Source organism: Cyprinus carpio, chromosome B22, assembly GCF_018340385.1.
Source record: "Cyprinus carpio isolate SPL01 chromosome B22, ASM1834038v1, whole genome shotgun sequence".
NCBI lineage: Eukaryota > Metazoa > Chordata > Actinopteri > Cypriniformes > Cyprinidae > Cyprinus > Cyprinus carpio.
In genome coordinates, this window is record NC_056618.1 from 18,467,504 (window position 1) to 18,484,977 (window position 17,474).

Sequence of the window (17,474 nt, forward strand, 5' to 3'; positions counted from 1 at the left end):
TTAATTTAATTATATGTTAGAGTGGGGATTGATGCTAAAGTGGTTTTTCTTTTTTGTAATCCATTTTCCACCAAATGTACTTTTTTTGTGTGCATTTCATAAATATTTTACTCTTTACTCTTATTTTGCTGAACTAATATAAGAAAAGCATATAAATAAGTCCTAAAAATAGACTAACCCTAACATTTTAAAGTATATCAGCTATACTTTTTATTTTTTAAAAGACAGTATACAGTTGGCACATTGTCTAGTTCAAAGATCAGGTCAGAACTTCCCTAGTAGTCTGCATGGGCGAGCTTAGTGTCTCTCTACATTCAAGAAAAGGAGGAAGTTGCAGAGGTGCAGAAGTTGCTCTGAAGTTCAGCAGAAATGGACATGATTTTTTTTCCCACAGCCCGAGCGAGCATGAGCAATGACAGCGTGTGTGTGTGATTACTTTGTCTTTGTTGAAGGATCCGGTCACGCGGTTCCTCAGTGAGCTCAGAGTCCGCTTTACTTTGGTGCCTTTTTCCGGACGCTCTGGTCTGTCCTCCTCTTCTTCATCATTTCTACTTAAATAATTAAACCAATTTAAAATTCAAAAGAACAAGAGTATATCCATGTGATTATCATATAAAGAACAACATAAAAAGGTCAATGACTTACTCAATGGCAAGAAACTCGTACCACGTGAAATTCCCTGCCACCTCCTTTCTTTCTGTGTTTGAAGTTCTGCATTTAGCTCTGAGAAAAATCCAAGATAATCATGATCAGATAAGAATAAATTTGCTTCCTACAAAAATATACTGGATATGTTCGGAATGCAAACTACTATAACCTTATTGTTTTTACAGTATGCAGTATCTGGATAACGTACTACTTTGCCAAATTGTCAACCTTTCATACTACCGACTGATACCTCTTTAATGCATACTTGAAATGTTTGATTGGACTAGCAAACGTTTTAATGGAATTTAAAACAATAATACAAAAACTTTTAGCAAAAAATATTTAAAAAATACATGCAACATGTTGAGGTGATGTGACAGTGTGCATGCTACTGCTTAAACATATGATGCTGTATACATTAATACATAGTGCTCAGTAAGCAGCATGCTAGCATCCATTTTTATGCTCGGAACAGAATAATACCATACTATTTCTGCAGTATGCAAATTTTCTGCAACCTACAATGCAACATGTTTAAATAAACCTTCCATTGTTAGAGTGGCAGCTGCATCAGCCTCAATTTTTAACATCTCTTGTCTCTCTAGTGTACATTGTAGTACACTACTTTTTAATGTAAAAAAGGAAGTATGCACTCTAGTTTTCCATTCCGAACATACCCTCTTGCTAGTCTGCTGTTAGAAGCGTCAGTTACTGTGCAGATGTTTCATGACCTTGTTAAAAGCATGCTCTGGTTTCTCATGCAGGTTTTGAGATAAAACAAGGAAGTCCTAACCAGGAAAAGCCCCACCAGGTTTAAAAATACAGCAAGAGTGGTAAACACAGAAGATAAAATGCGGCATAATTATAAGCAAACGTATACAACATGTTTAAGACAGCCAAGTGAGAAACAATGCTTTCTATTTCGGGCCTGCAAACCAAACGTGGGCCACTCTGTTAGTCTGTAGGAGTGTACGACAGGCTCCTTCACACTGTTTACTTACCCATGATACTGCTTAAGCTCCTGCAGAACATTCTGTACCATCAGCCTGAGACAAACAAGACACTGAGGCTAAGTATGTGTGGCAGCAGCAGGGCACACGGTGGGCCGCTGTCCAAATAAAACCATCAGTAAAATCTACTGCCTAACTCACAGGCAGCCCACATCCACAGTGGGATACAATCAAATAACCCATGTTTAACAGACAAAAAGCTTGTTTAGATTAGTTCATTAGATTTTTCCCTTTAGTTCCAGTCTATTAGCCTTTAGGCTAAGCTATATGCTAGCATAAAAGTTGATCAATTAAAATTTAGGTCTCTTTCAAGAAAACAGACCCAAAATCTTGATGACATCATTCTGCACTACATACTTGTCCAATCAAATGGCTTTCTAGAATGAGAATGCCCCTCCCCAAATACTAGCTGCAGTTGTGAATAGCAAGTGTGATTTAGCTAACAGCTATTGGAAAAGAAAAAGAAGAAGTCTTTTGATATGTCCCACCCTACAACAGGAAATACATAAATAGTACTGAAATCTATACTTGTTTGTGTTTGTTATTAGAATAATTAGCATATACACATAATAGTTTTATGCAAATAAAACAGAACCCCTACCCAGCTATTTATACAGTACTGGACTTGTTAATCTAGCTATATTCTAAATGCATTCCATGACGCCATCATGGAAGCTTCTTGATCGTCTTGACAGATTACAAGCTCCTTCAGTAATCCTTCAGAATTATGTAACTTCACTGACTCAAAATAACCTTGCCATGGTGCTCTAAAACAAAACAAATATGTGAAAACTTACACATGACTCCGTCCTTCCACTGACTGCAGCCCCTCTTCTGACTCCTGCTCTTCTGGAATTCCAAAGCAACACAAGTCAGGATTACATGTATTCTGTTGTTCTTTGCAGCACTTTAGGATCAGTTTTCTAAGCAAGAAAGATATATGGCTGTAAAGGCTTCTATATAGAACTATACAGTTTCTATATAGTTCCCTGGATGTTCAAAACAGTTCAGTTTCTGGGTTTTTGAAAGTACCAGAACATAGTTTGTTTAAAGAACTACCGAATAAAGAAGGTCTCCTTGGAAGACTTTAAATGGTAAAGTGTGTGTTTTGCTGCTTTTGATCCAAGAATTCCTCCTGACAGAATTAGCATTGGATTTATGTGATTGCTTCAGAGCTAGAGCCCATGAGAACCTGACTGGAGTTTTCTGCCTAATTGGAGAATCATTTCACTAACCTCCAGCCTCTCTGGCAGCCTGCTTAGAAGTCTCCAGTATGCGGGAGACTCTGTCAGCTTGGGATTTTTTATCAGTCGCAAGGATCTCAGATCTGGAATATTCTGTCTTTGCTGGTGTGGTTGAATTCTGTTGTTAAAACCAAAGCATGGGAGAACATTATCAATAAGAGTTACGGCACAGGAAGCCAACCCTGCTCCTTGAGTGCTACCTTCTGGCTAGAATTCCACTCCAACTCTCCAACATACGTTATTTTCAAGTAATCCTGAACACCTTGATTAGCTGGTTCAAGTTTGTTTAATTAGGGTTGGAGTTAAACTCTGCAGGATGGCAGTCCTCCAGGAGCAGGAGTGTGGTTTTAGAGCTATCTGAAAGTCTTGTTCTGGTCATACTAAGACCGAGATTGCAATAAGGATAGTTACTGGTGTTTGGGGTATTTCACTTTCCACAGCGCTGGTGGTTTCTTCCACTGAGCTTTCGGAGAAGGAGCAAGATGGTATATGGGGACTTTTGGCCAAACAGTGGACCTCTCTTTCCCCATCACTGTCAATGCCGTTTGTGTCTAGACTGAATCTACACAACATAACCATACAATGTTTACAGACACACATATATCAGTCTGACTATGTTACCAGACAATTCATGCACTGCTCAAAGACTTTCTATCATCTCAGTTAGTTATGGCACTGACATTTATTTTTATTTGGAGCCACTGAAAAAGGGAGTCTTACCTTCTTCCCATGTCAAACGGCGACACTGGCACTTCCCAGCTGTGTCTACGTGATGTGGACATGGATCTAACCAATGTAGGAAAGTTATCTGTGTCCGAGTCCTCATCTTGATCTGATTCTGGATAATCCTGGAATTCCTTCTGTTCTGAGTTTCTGATAGCAACCAAGCGTTCCATGCCTTCCCCTTCAGTGGAAATCGCATCGGCTGTCTGGAAAAGTTGATGGTGCCGAGATCCACTTTCTGATGTGGATGCAGGAGGTACCAAAGGGGCAGAAACAGGTGCAGTTAAAACTGGAAGTGGTGTGTCTAGTGGTTCAGTTGATCCAAGTTGCAGGTCTCTGAAATATTCTGAATCTCTCAGATGAGAGCAGAGGTCTAAAAGGTCCTCTTCACTGCTGCACTCGTTGCTCTGTCAAGAAATTTCTCTGAATGTAAAAACCCATAGACAGTTGATTTATCACAACAAAAAGGTCACATGACCCATGAATAATAATGTGAAGTCTAAGTAAGTCTCAACTAGTGTCATTCATGGACTGAAAGAGGATGCAGTAAACTTCTTTTGTGATGCAAGGGCCACTGGCTAAGCCAGCGGTTCTCAATTCCAAATAACCACCCCCGAACCTGCTACAAACCTGCTAATCAAGGTCTTACTAGGTATACCTGAAACTTCCAGGCAGGTGTGTTGAGGCAAGGAGGAGCTAAACTCTGCAGGACACCGGCCCTCCAGGACCAAGTTTGGTGACCCCTGCAGTACACTGACAAAGACTCCCAACAGAGGAACCAGTGGTACAGTGCCTTGATCAAGGTCTTAAGATATTACACAGCTATATAAATTCAATTTCAGTTTGTTCCTCACACAAAGCTATGATACAATTTTAAAAAAAAGGCATATACATAATGAACAAGTCATATGGACTGTTTTGCCAAGTTCCATATATTCCTGGGTCAAAATCCTTGACGTTCTAGAACAACATTCCTGGCAAGCAATCAGTTTGAGGGTTTAGGGCTAATGTTGGGGTTTCGTTTAGGACTTGATTAAGAGCTTGAGCATCCTTCTTCTCAAACAATCATTAACTCTATATTAAGGGTAAGGTTATGGTCTTACCTTGTCCTCAGGTGAACTGCTAAAGAAGACGTCTTCTGGGATGGAGGTTGGGGACAAGGATGAGGAGGAGCTGGGTGCTGAGACCTGGGCTCGAAGTTGAGAGCATGGTTTGCAATCTGAGCCTGAAACACAAAACAATCCACCATGAATTTAGCAAGGAATATTATCAACATTTGTGTGAACTCTTGATCTCAGACTTGCAGTGTTGCTTTGGGTCAGGTGTCTTATCAAACATGTTGCTGTGCATCAGACAAAACAATTTAAGAGTGGTGTGACATTCGGTGTGATATCTAATTACATCGTATCTATTGTGTTTATTCCTTTGACATAGCAATAATAGAGATATGGGTCTGGAGAGCCAGTATGACAGCATACCCTAAATAAAATACTCTAAATAGCTAATGACAGAACTTATCGGTGACTTCCATTAACTTCAGCATATTACATCAGCACACAGCTGGAGTCAGTTGAAGCTGGAAACATTTCCCTGTAAACAGAAGATCTTAATCTGATGTAAAATGGAAGCACTAGTTTACAGAAGCAAAACTCTGGGTTGTGTTTGATAGCGGGTATATAATGGCCTCCAGCCTGATGCGATAGGAGAACCCAAGGTTCTTCAGAAAGCCATCAAATTACATGCTTCAAAAGAACCAAGAAATGCTAGATGTTTCCTCTACCTGGAAGCAATTCACTGACCTGAAGAACATATGAACCTGAAAATAAACTTGTTTCATCTCCAAAAGAGCCATATTACCAACTGTAGAACCACATAAGAACCATTGCAGAACCTGTATTTTTATAAATGCAGACTCAATGTTCTCCATCTTTTGAGATTTTCAAAATTTGCCATAAATTCTCAAGAACCGTCTTTTGGAGTTAAATTAAGGCCCATCACTATTGGGGCATTGCTTAAGTGACCTTTCCAAAACTCAGAGTAACTGAGTGACTAGGTGATGACAATAATGATATAGACTATGACAAAACCCAGACACCAAAGTGCAATCCACCTGTACAGTAATTTCTGGCGTAAATCATCTTGGCCCTAGAAGAATGACAGAGTCTGAGAGCAGTGCAGGTTGTTTGTATCCAAATTAGACACGTAATATGTAAACTATAAGAGAACCAAGATATCCTTTTATGGCGGCTGCGTCTTACCATATGCTCCAACATAAATGATTAAACAAAGGGACCTCTGAGCTTTTACAAGGGTTACTGTAGGTCTACCACAGAAAAGGTCAGAGCACACACTTTTAAGATGAAAAGTTTTATTTTGGTCTAAGTAAAAGGAAACAGGCTTGAAATAGCCTAAACTGTGCCATGCACTCGAGTAGCTGAATCCAAGGAGGAAGTTAAAGGTTTGCCAATTGCAATTTGCAGAATTATGTTATGTGAGTCTTGAGCTTTTCCAGGAGATTTACAGGAACAACCCCAAAGCTATAAAGCAATTCAGAGCTCCATCAGAGGAGGTAATCCCTGAAAATGCATGCAATATTTGGAGCATCATTAACAGATGATTTTAAAAACAACTCAAGTACACTAATTGTGACTTCTGCTTATCTCTCTATCTACAGTATCTATAACATATAACTGTTATTTATAATAGACATACAACTAAATTAATGAGAGAAAGATGGGGAACAGAATCTGGAAATGTTTGAGAGCAAATGCGCTATTGGCTAAATACTAAAAGAGCATTTTTTTTTTAAACTTGTTTTTTCTTTAAAGAATAGTGCAGCAACGAGAGGAAATGACATAGGATCAGGAAATTGCACATCAGAATCAAAATTGCATCACTTGTTTGATTACCATATCTCAAGAGTATACTGTAACACGCTAACCGCATGGGTTCAGTATTTAAATACATATCAAAAATTCCTGTTTTGGAGTCTGGTGGTTTCCAGTTATTCTGTCTTTTATCTCAAAATACAGTAATGACGTAATCACATAGAACATTTAAGTATGAAAATGTGGTTTTGTATGTGCTAACAGATACAGTCTGGTCATGAGAGCTTCATGCAAAAGCTCATTCTGTTAGCAATGAGACCTCTTGAGCACCGGTGGTCTTAAAGAACCGCAACTGCATGTACCATAACATCAGTGACACTCTCAACCACAAGCAAACAAAACATCTTCTCAGCTATTTATATTTTAAGACAGAAAAGGTAGGGAAATAATCTCCACTCTGCACAATTCTATAAAACACATGGCCAATTCAGAAAGCCAAAATAAAACACTAGGTATACTTTCAGAGCGGAAATGTTCTACTTACAAAAAATATATAAGATATTGTATGAGTACATTTTTATTTAAAATAAGAAAAAAGTAAAAAAATATTATGGGTACTAGAAATGATTTCTTTATTAATTATAAATACGAGGGTTTGGGAACAGAAAAAAAAGGAAAGATGCTAGCGTCTCCAGAAAGATGTACGAATCAGGCCCTCTACCTCTTTCTGAAGGACCACAGTTTCATGATGAAACAGAGGGCCAGAACATTTTAACGTATGAAAATGTGGGTTTTGTATGTGCTAACAGATACAGTCTGGTCATGAGAGCCTCATGCAAAAGCCTCATTCTGGTGTTAGCAATGAGACCTCTTGAGAGCACCGGTGGTCTTAAGAGAACCGCACTGCATGTACCATAACATCAGTGACACTCTCAACCACAAGCAAACAAAAATCATCTCCTCAGCTATTTATATTTTTAAGACAGAAAGGTAGGGAAATAATCTCCACTCTGCACAATTCTATAAAACACATGGCCAATTCAGAAAGCCAAAATAAAACACTAGGTATACTTTCAGAGCGGAAATGTTCTACTTACAAAAATATATAAGATATGTATGAGTACATTTATATATAAAATAAGAAAAAAGTAAAAAAATATTATGGTACTGCACATTATTTATTTATTAATTATATATTTTATTATAATTATATATTATATAATAGGGTAGAACAGAAAAAAAGGAAAGATGCTAGCGTTCCAGAAAGATGCAATCATGCCCTCTACCTCTTTTGAAGGACCATCGTTTCATCCATGAGAACGAGGGCCAGGAGTTGTGGAGAGGTGGATCTGCCATGTGGACAGTGTGAATTTCTCCCAGAGGAGTTAGTGAAAAAGATATCAGGAAACTAGAGTCCCACAGCCGGATCAGAGATGGGAACCGCTGGGGATTATCTAACATATGATTCAAAGTCAAGAGGCACAGCGGTGGGGGCTCACAGTGAGAAAGAGAGAGAGAGAGAGAGAGAGAGGGAGTAATAAAAGAGAGAAAGGAAGCACCACTGGATCTGAATGGGAGGGAATTGTGTTTAATACTACCACTTCAAAAAATGGCAGAGTGACGGAATTAGTTGGTAAATATCACCGTATTGTCCCTTCTGAAATTTGGACGCTTCACTTTATTTGGAAACTTTCATCAAAACAACAGCTTGCTCCACCCCACAACCTACTTTCTTTTTCTGCTGACATTATCAGACCACTTATTTTTAGACTCCTCCCTTTCAATAACCTTTTATCAAAATGTAACAACTTGCTCTGCCCCTCAAACGACTTTCCTTTTCTGATGACATCATCAAGGCCTCTACTTTTTAAACTCCTCATCTTCAATAACTTTTTTTCAAAATGTTCCACTTGTTCCAAGACTCCTCTTCTTCAATAACCTTTTAATCAAAAAATAACAACATGCTCCGCCCCTTAAACTACTTTTTTTCAAAACATCAACAACTTTTAGACTTCTCCCCTTTAATGACCTCAAACCTTAAACGACTTTTCTGCTGACATCATCAAGGCCACTTAGTTTTAGACTCCTCCCCTTCAATAACCTTTTAATCAAAAAATAATTTGCTCTAATCCTTAAACGACTTTCTTTTTCGCTGACATCATCAAAGCTACTTATTTTTAGACTCCTCCTCTTCAATAACCTTTTATCAAAACGTAACAACATGCTCCGCCCCTTAAACTACTTTTTTCTGTTGACATCAAGGCCACTTATATTTAGACTCCTCCCCTTCAGTAATCTTTTATCAGAACACAACTTGCTCCGCCTCTCAAACGACTTTCCTTTTCTGCTGATATCATCAAAGCTACTTATTTTTAGACTCCTCCTATTTAATAACCTTTTATCGAAATGTTCATCCTGCTCTGCCCCTCAAACAACCTTTTTTTTGTTGCTAACATTATCAAGGCCACTTGTTTTTTTAGATTCCTCCCTTCAGTAACCTGCCATATAGAGATACTTTTCACCTCCTATCAATCCCTAATAATGGCGCTATATAATTTTTTGGTTACGCTTTGTTTTAAGGTGTAGATGCTACAGATCGCCATTTTGGAGAATATTAGCTGAATGCAGGCAGCTTACGCTCTTCTGTGTCAGCCGCGCTGCACAGATGCGCTGTTTTCGTTCAAATCAAAGCGTAAATACACTTAGAAAACATATCCTTGTATGGCGGCTGACACAGAATAGCTTTCGCAGTTTGCATTCAGCAGATATTCTTCAAAATGCCGCTATGGTGGTGCAGAAAGACACAGAGGAGAAAAACTGTTGAATAAAGTTGTTATTTTTGTTTTCTTCGTGTACAAAAAGTATTCTTGTCACTTCATAACGTTACGGTTGAATCACTGATGGCAGATGGACTATTCTGATGATGTCTTTCATACTTTCCTGGACCTTGACATTGTATTTTATTTGGAAGTCTATGGGACAGTCACAAGCCTCCCGGTTTTCATCCAAAGTATCTTAAATTGTGTTCCAAAGACAAATGAAGCTTTTACGGGTTTGGAACGACATGGGGGTAAGTGATTAATGACAACATTTTCATTTTGGGGTGGAGTAACCCTTTAACCCAGCATTTTTTTTAGAGTGTACTATAGCAAGTACATGCAACATGTAACCATGTCACATTTAAATAAAATGTGTTACTTATATGAAATATCTCAGATTATGGCAATAAAATGTAAAACTGTTGATTTTAAATATGTTGCTCAAACACCCAATTACGTTTGGGGCTAATATACTGTATAAACCATGTTATTGTGTAACTGACATATTCATGCAACCACCATAGTTTTCTGTCAAAACTATCATGGTATTCTTGGAAGTAGCATTAACTATGGTACATGGTATAATACCATCACATGCCCCAAAAAACACAGTAAAACCATGGTATGTTTCGCAAAATGAACTACAATGAAATGTATAACGGTGTGCGTGATCTGGTGTATAATAGTGAAAGTGGAAAACACCATCTGTGAAGAGCACAAACAAGCATCATAACGGTTGCTCTTGAAAAACAACAGGTTTGTTCAAGAAAAAGAATACACAACCAACACCAAGTATGATTTTCTACACTTAGTCATTGAGTTGCACCACAGTGCAACTGCAACTGCATTTCTGCTTAGGCAGTTCCTTAAATGATACCAGCGAGTGAAGCAATAATGGCTGAAAGCACCAGTGAAATCCATCTAGTCGAGCTCAAGTCGGGTTCTTATAGCCCAAAACATCCAACCTTCATTCAAAACTCAAGATTAAACACATTAAAGGTTGCATGATAGCTTATCTGGAGCTGGAGAAGATAATGCCTTACCAGAACAATGGCACAGATTCAATTCAAATCATACAAAGTTAGCATTTTTATTGTGTATTAACTAAAACAAACTGTTTTAAGTACTCACCCCAATCTAGAAGTACAAACAGCAATCCACAACTAGCAAAAACGTCCTCCTCTGAATCTAACACACCACTTTCTGGCAGCTGAAGCGTCTGAAAAGAGCAGAGTGCTGCGTTAACCACAGCCTAAAACACACAACACTGCTACAACTTCCTCTTCAGACTGACACTCAGTGCAGACACATGGCCTTTATATGAACACACACACACAGAGGCCCTTCTTTCAGAAGTGGTATGATCAAAACGTGTCGAAGGTGGAAGTTTTAATTCAAACTGTAGAAAAACCCAGCCTTTTTGTGCATCTGTTGTGATGGCTGCATAGTTTCCATACTGAGTGCACTTGTGCAGAGGTTTGGAGGAGATGAGCAGAAACGCTGGTGGTTAACGTGGTCAACGAACCCTTCGAAGAGCTTGTTTTGCTTAAACTAGCTGCTGTTCACACTTTACTGACTACTAGAGATAAAACGTGCCATTTCCTGCTAACTGTACTATTGCTCTTATGACGACCCAATGTAGAGAAATTGAGTCTCTACAGACTTGAGTTTCTTTTTATGGCTTTAAAAGACATGTATGTTAGTATAATACTGTTACTCTTAACATTTACTAACACATCATTAAAATCAAAAGTTAATAGACATGACCTCACTTGAACTGCATTTTTTTTTTATTAGCATACAATGATTAATAAATACTGGAGCAAATATGTTGATCTTTCTTTAACAAAAGTGTTACTGATAAATACATAAACAGGAAAATTCTGTAATTTTTCTGAAAATCATCAATATTTCCACCAGTGTTATTTTTTAACCACATTTCAGATCATATTTTCTGGTATGGAAATGATGATGGAAATGACATTTAATGATTGCAGGAAAAAATGGCCAATTCATTTGTCTTTCTAATGCTGATTTTATAGCCTTTGTATCCAAAATGCACACAATTAAATAATCTTTTCAGTTTTCTGTGTTAATTCAACAAAATTACAGTTTGATTGGAAATAGGTATTTTTTGGGGAAAAGATGTTGTAAAATGAAGCCAAAAATTAGAAACAATCTTAATTTGTCATATTTTTTTTTTTTTACAACAGACTTTCATAGTTTAAGATGCAAGTATAGAGTATACTGTAAGAAAGAAAATATATTCATAAAAGGCATGTCAGAACTTTCCAAAAGTTTTTAACACTATATATTTACGTTTTAAGAGGTGCATTTTGTTTGAGATATTCACATTGTCTACATTTTGTCTAAAATTGAATAAAATATATATATATCTCAATGTGGTGTAAGAAAATAAAAATTCCTAATAAAAGAAAAATAAAACATTAACAAGTTTAAAATGTTTTTAAATAACAACTAAAAACTTTAAATAAATACATTTTAAATCATTCACTCACCCTTATGTGTTTTCATTTAAATTTTAATGTCAGTTTTTGATTTTGGTTGTTCTTTTGCATTTAAGGACCGTTGCCTTTTTCTCTCTTAAATGTACAAATAAAACCATTTATTATCTTGGGAACAGACACAACTGCAAGTCATTTTTCCCCCAATAATTTTTAATTCATAAATTTCATATAAACAGTTAATTGTTGAATAATTTACACACAGCAAGATTCATTTTCATTCCATTCCAACATTTGCTGTACATGTCACTGCTTGGCTTTTCTTGAAAAACTAAAACTGTCTATTCGTACTAGTTAATCATGGCACAGTTTGATCCTGGTCTGATGGATTTGTTGGTTTGCTTAAATAAGTGACGGTGGTTTTCATATGCAACGTATATGGCACAAATTCAACCAGCGAGGGGAAAGTTTTGATGGGAAGGTGTGTGTTGGTGATTAAATAACATTTTCTACAGTAAAGGTGAATGATGGGACAGAACAACAGTCGTGGTGATCGTCTATGTGCACAGAGGAAAAGCAAAACAGAAAACAAACAAAACGAAACAGCAGGGATAAACGAAACAAACCAAATTATCAAACGTTCAACTAAACAGAAAATTGTACAGGACAACAGTTGAAAAAAATACAAAAGGGTGCTGATTATTTGATGTTGAAACAGGCCAGACAACCTGAAACGTCCATCACATATAAAACCCCAAAAAGATGTTGGATTTACATAAGAAATAAACATTGAACACATTCAATAAAACAAAAGAAAATTAAATTGATGCTGTATCTGGGGCTGACATGATGCTTTTTAATCAAAGTTGTTCTCTGTAACCTATGGAAGCTCGTTTCTGCTTAAAAAACAAACTCACATTGCAAGATATAAATTCACAATTCTAAGGAAAAAAAAAAATCAGAACTACGAGATATAAACTCAGAATTCTGACTTTTTTTCTAGCAATTCCAAGTTTTTAACTTGCAAATTTTACTTTTCTCTCTGAATTCTAAGTTTACACATCACAATCTCATAATTTGTCGACTTTGTATTTCATAGTTCTGACTTCTTATCTCACAATTCTGAATTTTTTTTCACAATAGTGAGTTTATAATCCTACAAAATGTTTTTTTCCACACATTTTGGAATTTTTTCACAAAATTGCAAGTTTACATCACGAAAATTGACTTCTCACAATTCAGACTTTTTTTTCCCCTCACAATTGCGAGTATATATAATATAATTCCGATTTGTTTTTCTCAGAATTGTGAGTTTATATCTGAGAATCTCAGAAATGTGAGAAAAATTTACCAAACTTAGAAACAACAGAAAAAAATCAAAAATTCAAAACAAAAAACCACAACTAAAAATAATAAAAAAACATCCTCTTCCAAAAACAACAATACAAAAAAAAACCTACCCTATTATGTGTAAGTTCTCAATCATTTCAGATGTCAACTATACCTTTATTTTTGCGTGATTGTAGCTTATAATAAAGTCTGCAGTGGTCTTTTCCAGTTTTTCACATTGAAAAACAATTGTTTATTCAAACGGTCACCTTCATGAACGCAGAGGAATTGTCTGTATTGTACAAAGAAAAGGGTAACAATTTACAAATACAAAATGCTGACAAATGATATGCAATCATTTCTTAGATGGCAAACAAGTAGTTATACATGAAAAAAAAAAAAGAATAAAAATAAAATCAAACAACAATGCAATGTCATACAAAGAACATCATTGTAGGCCAAACCTCTGAACGGTTCGTCATCCGATCAGTTTGTAGAGTAAAATCGATGTCATTTCAATCTCTGAATCACAGTGTAATGCCATGAACAAAAGACATCACAATTTTATCGAAAAGAAATCTATATACATTGATAATGTTAATTCCGTAATGTACATGAATAGTAAAAGTTTACAGTCAAAAAAGTAATTGAATTTGCCCTCCCTATTTTGACTAAAAAAATAGAAATTAATATCTCTAAGTGTAATACTTTTTCCTTTTTAAAACAATAAAATACATACAATGCCTTGCGCTCGACCTGTTCTGCTTTTCTAGCTTGGTGCAGAAAACCGCATTAGGGTTTTTGTTACTAGGTTATTTAAGGTCATTCATCAAAATTATATTCTCTCAATTTAGAGCTGCCAAAGTTGTTGTTTTGGGTAACAGTGAATCAATCGTACGACGTTAGGCGGTTTATAAAGCCACAAAGCAAACCTTAGCATATCCAAGAAGAGACAAGTTCAGCTTAATTAAAAATAAAAATAAAAGAATATCATTCACATATACCAATACAGTAAAACCGAGCCAAGCATTGAGCCAAAGATGTGCTAACCTGTCGAGAAATCTGTACAATAGGCTCCAGTATTTTGAGGATGTTGGGTGAAAAACAATCCAGTCCAGGGAGTTTGTTGGCCAGGTTTGGCTTGGAGGATACTTAGGTTTGTGCAAGGCACTATGGATCCACCAGGGGGCACTCAATTTATTCCCCGAAACACATTGGAGAGGCAACAAAAGATACTAAATGCTTTCGAGATGCACGACTGGCATCCAAAGGCATCGTTTTTGCAGTTTTCCATTCGTTTTTCTCGTACGATTATGCTAGCAGTGGATAAAATTGACGCTCCTCCGATAAACAAAACCCAACGCTCACATCTCCCTGAGGAAAATAAAACATTTCTATGGCACATAGGATTGTCCGCAAGAGTATTTATGAACGCATGTGTAAGGAGAGGCAGGTGAAGTCCGTGTTTACTATAAACTATGGCATTGATAGAAATTTTCACAGTAGAAAACACATAGAACAAAAAAAGACATTGACAATCACATTTGGTGCAAACAAAACAAAAAACAAAAACAAACAAACAAAAAAAGTTTTTGTATGTGAAACTACTTAACTCTGGGCATCAGAAAGTTTGTTCGGTAAGATACTGCAGTGAGCGAAGAAAAGCTGTTTCACGTAGTGAATCACAAATGGTTGTACGCCCACTGTAACTACATAGCCAAAAAAAATAAAATAAATAATAATAAAAAAAAAATCGCAAAAAAAAAAAAAAAAAAAAACGCTAAATTTTTGGGCGTTTTTGCGCAACAAACTGTGATTCAGTAGTCTCTCAGGAACTGACTTCAAAGGTTAAATTGAGCTTAAATCTCAAAAAACATACATACTAAAATGTTTGCGAATTAACAAGTGGCTTTACGAAAAAAAAAAAAAATTATTTAAATAAGTGCTTTGTGTAATAGACAAACAAATAAAACTCTATAATACCTCATTCTGATAAGCAGAGCCAAACAATGTACCGTAAATTAAAAACCAGTTTTTCCGTACACTGAAGGTTGTACCTTAGTGATACTCTTTTTCGTACACTTTTTAATTTGGATAAACTTACGTTTTATCTCATTTTTCACAACTTAACTGCTCTGCGTATTTCAAATGACTCGAAAGAAAGATATCACCCGTTAAAATGAATCTTTGGGTTCTAAGCTTTCTCCAAAATCAAATAAAGGGGAACAAGGGAAGTGATCTGTAATCATAAATGCAAGAGAGAACCTCTAGTGGCCGAATTTGGGATTGCGGACATGGTTTTTGCTGCCCCGAAACAAGCCTGTTAAAGAAATTCAAACAACTAAAGAGAGATGCACTTGGCTCTAAAACATTTCTAACAACATACTGAGGTAGACTATGTCCAAACAACCAACAGAAAGACATTAGCGCTAATAAACCAACTGCGTTCGTGACCTCGCCAGCTGTTACTCTCTTTAAACAAAAAATAAACAACTAAAAGACTAGTTTTACCCGCCTTAGAGTATTGTAATAAAAGTTGGCAGGGATTTACATAATTATGAGGATCATAAAATAAATAAAATATCAATATTTGCCTTTTCAAAGATATGGTAATCTTGTTAAAAAGATTTTCTTTTCTGAAAAGCTACAAGCAAGTTAAAATAAAAAAAAAAAAGATTTTCTTTGTAATAGTTTAAGAAAAGCTACAAGCAAGTTTGATTTCTTCGATTCTGCTATGTACATTTAAAATTAAGCCAATGGAACCAAGAAAGGGAACATTTACGTTAAAAGGCTACGTAAAAAAAAAAAAAGAAAAAATGTGAAAAAAAAAAAAAGAAGAGCAAGGTGAGGAAAAAAATACATAAAATGGCAAACACGCTTACTAAAGCTTATGTGTGAATTTCAGCCTTGTTCTGTCGTTTCGCTCCCAAACTACCCACAAATAAATACACATACACAAATATACATGCACACACAGGAAATGTGCACATTTTTGATGATGACAAGCAAGAACCAGTAAAAGCGCCATCTCTCTTGCCTCTGGCGATTGGAGAAGGCACAAAGAATTGAGCATCTGCCTACGAAAGCTGTCTGCTTTTTAACTTTAAAGGATTATTTGGGAAAAGGCAGCATCATTCTGACAGAGAAGGAAGTTTACTTTCCCTGTGGTCTTCTAAGACTTCCCTTTCTCATAACTAGAGCGTAAACGTTGTTATTATGTGAAGCTGTGCGAGAACTACACTCACTTTTGATACTTAAACAGGTACCGGAGCCCGATCGGGGATAAATTACAGGAATGTTATAGTGATCCAACTTAAATATTACCAGGTTGAATATTTCTGCTGTCAAAAAACAAACAACCTAGAATCCCTCGGTAAAGCATATCTTTCACAATAACATCCTAAATCCACCTAAAAAATCAGGTAATTAGTAAATTGAGCCAAAAACAACCTCTCATATTCGAAGAAAAAAAAAAAAACGCTACGAAACATTCCCAAAACATTCTTCACAAAAGCTTTTGGAATCCCAAAAATTTAATTGATGAACATCCTACAAAATCCAATTTATGACAGAAAATTTGAACGTTTATTCCCTTGAATTGAGCAATCAAATATTTGTATTTTTAAATAATAATAACAATAATATTTTATTATTATTATTACGAAATGAAATCAGTTGAATTTAGGCCAAACCAAAAACGCTCCCCACTGTATGCTGGAACATCACTGTGAGTCAACTCGCACGTTAATTAATGAGAATTCTTTTTGGTTATATATATATATAAAAAAAACAGCTCATAAAAAGAGACAGTTGCAAAAAATATTGAATAAGCAAAGCTGATGAAGACATTAGATAAAGACATTATAATTATGTACAAAAGTTCAGATGTTGTGAATAGTATATTTAAAATACTGATACCAATCAATATTTAAATATATATATATATATATATATATATATATATATATATATATATATATATATATATATAAAATCAAATACCCACTATATATCAGAGCAGCAGCTATTGGTCAGTCTGAGGAACTCTTTTGTCCAATTCATAACTGTTAAATATCCTTCAGCCGGTAAAAAGGACACAGGAGTAAAAAGCTCAGAGAAAAAAAAAATAAAGCAAATAAATTAAACCTCCGTGTGAATATCATCTATGTGAATTCAGGAATTCTCCAGGACAAAATAAAAGTCATTCCTCTACAAAACAAAAGTTTGTTCTAAAAGAATATAAGCCATCCCATAGTTCCACACTGTAAAGTCATTGTTCTAAAGAAATTAACACAAGCATTGATAGACACTTCTCTTTTTATAGGCCACTTAATAAAAGGCCACTATCTTAAAAGATTTCCACTTAAAAAAAAAAAATAGAGAAAGAGACAGGAAATAAGCATCCAAG

At 35.9% G+C, this 17,474-nt stretch overlaps 1 protein-coding gene across 4 annotated transcripts in view; it reads right to left on the bottom strand.

The window, feature by feature from the left end:
- The window catches only part of LOC109046550 (rho guanine nucleotide exchange factor 18-like), a 43,389-nt gene extending 32,839 nt beyond the window's left edge, over window positions 1-10,550 (bottom strand). The window contains exons 1-9 of one of the 4 annotated variants that reach the window (XM_042748780.1): window positions 10,404-10,550; window positions 4,729-4,850; window positions 3,623-4,032; window positions 3,314-3,464; window positions 2,894-3,020; window positions 2,456-2,507; window positions 1,650-1,694; window positions 646-723; window positions 437-548 (exon numbers count right to left, since the gene is read on the bottom strand). In XM_042748780.1, the coding sequence (XP_042604714.1) occupies window positions 437-548; window positions 646-723; window positions 1,650-1,694; window positions 2,456-2,507; window positions 2,894-3,020; window positions 3,314-3,464; window positions 3,623-3,798 (741 nt within the window). In that variant the 5' untranslated portion in view covers window positions 3,799-4,032; window positions 4,729-4,850; window positions 10,404-10,550. Of the gene's footprint in view, window positions 1-436; window positions 552-645; window positions 724-1,649; window positions 1,695-2,455; window positions 2,508-2,893; window positions 3,021-3,313; window positions 3,465-3,622; window positions 4,033-4,728; window positions 4,851-10,403 lie in introns of all 4 variants that reach the window. The other 3 variants (XM_042748779.1, XM_042748783.1, XM_042748781.1) reach the window with 3 other exon arrangements.
- Window positions 10,551-17,474: the final 6,924 nt, after the last annotated feature.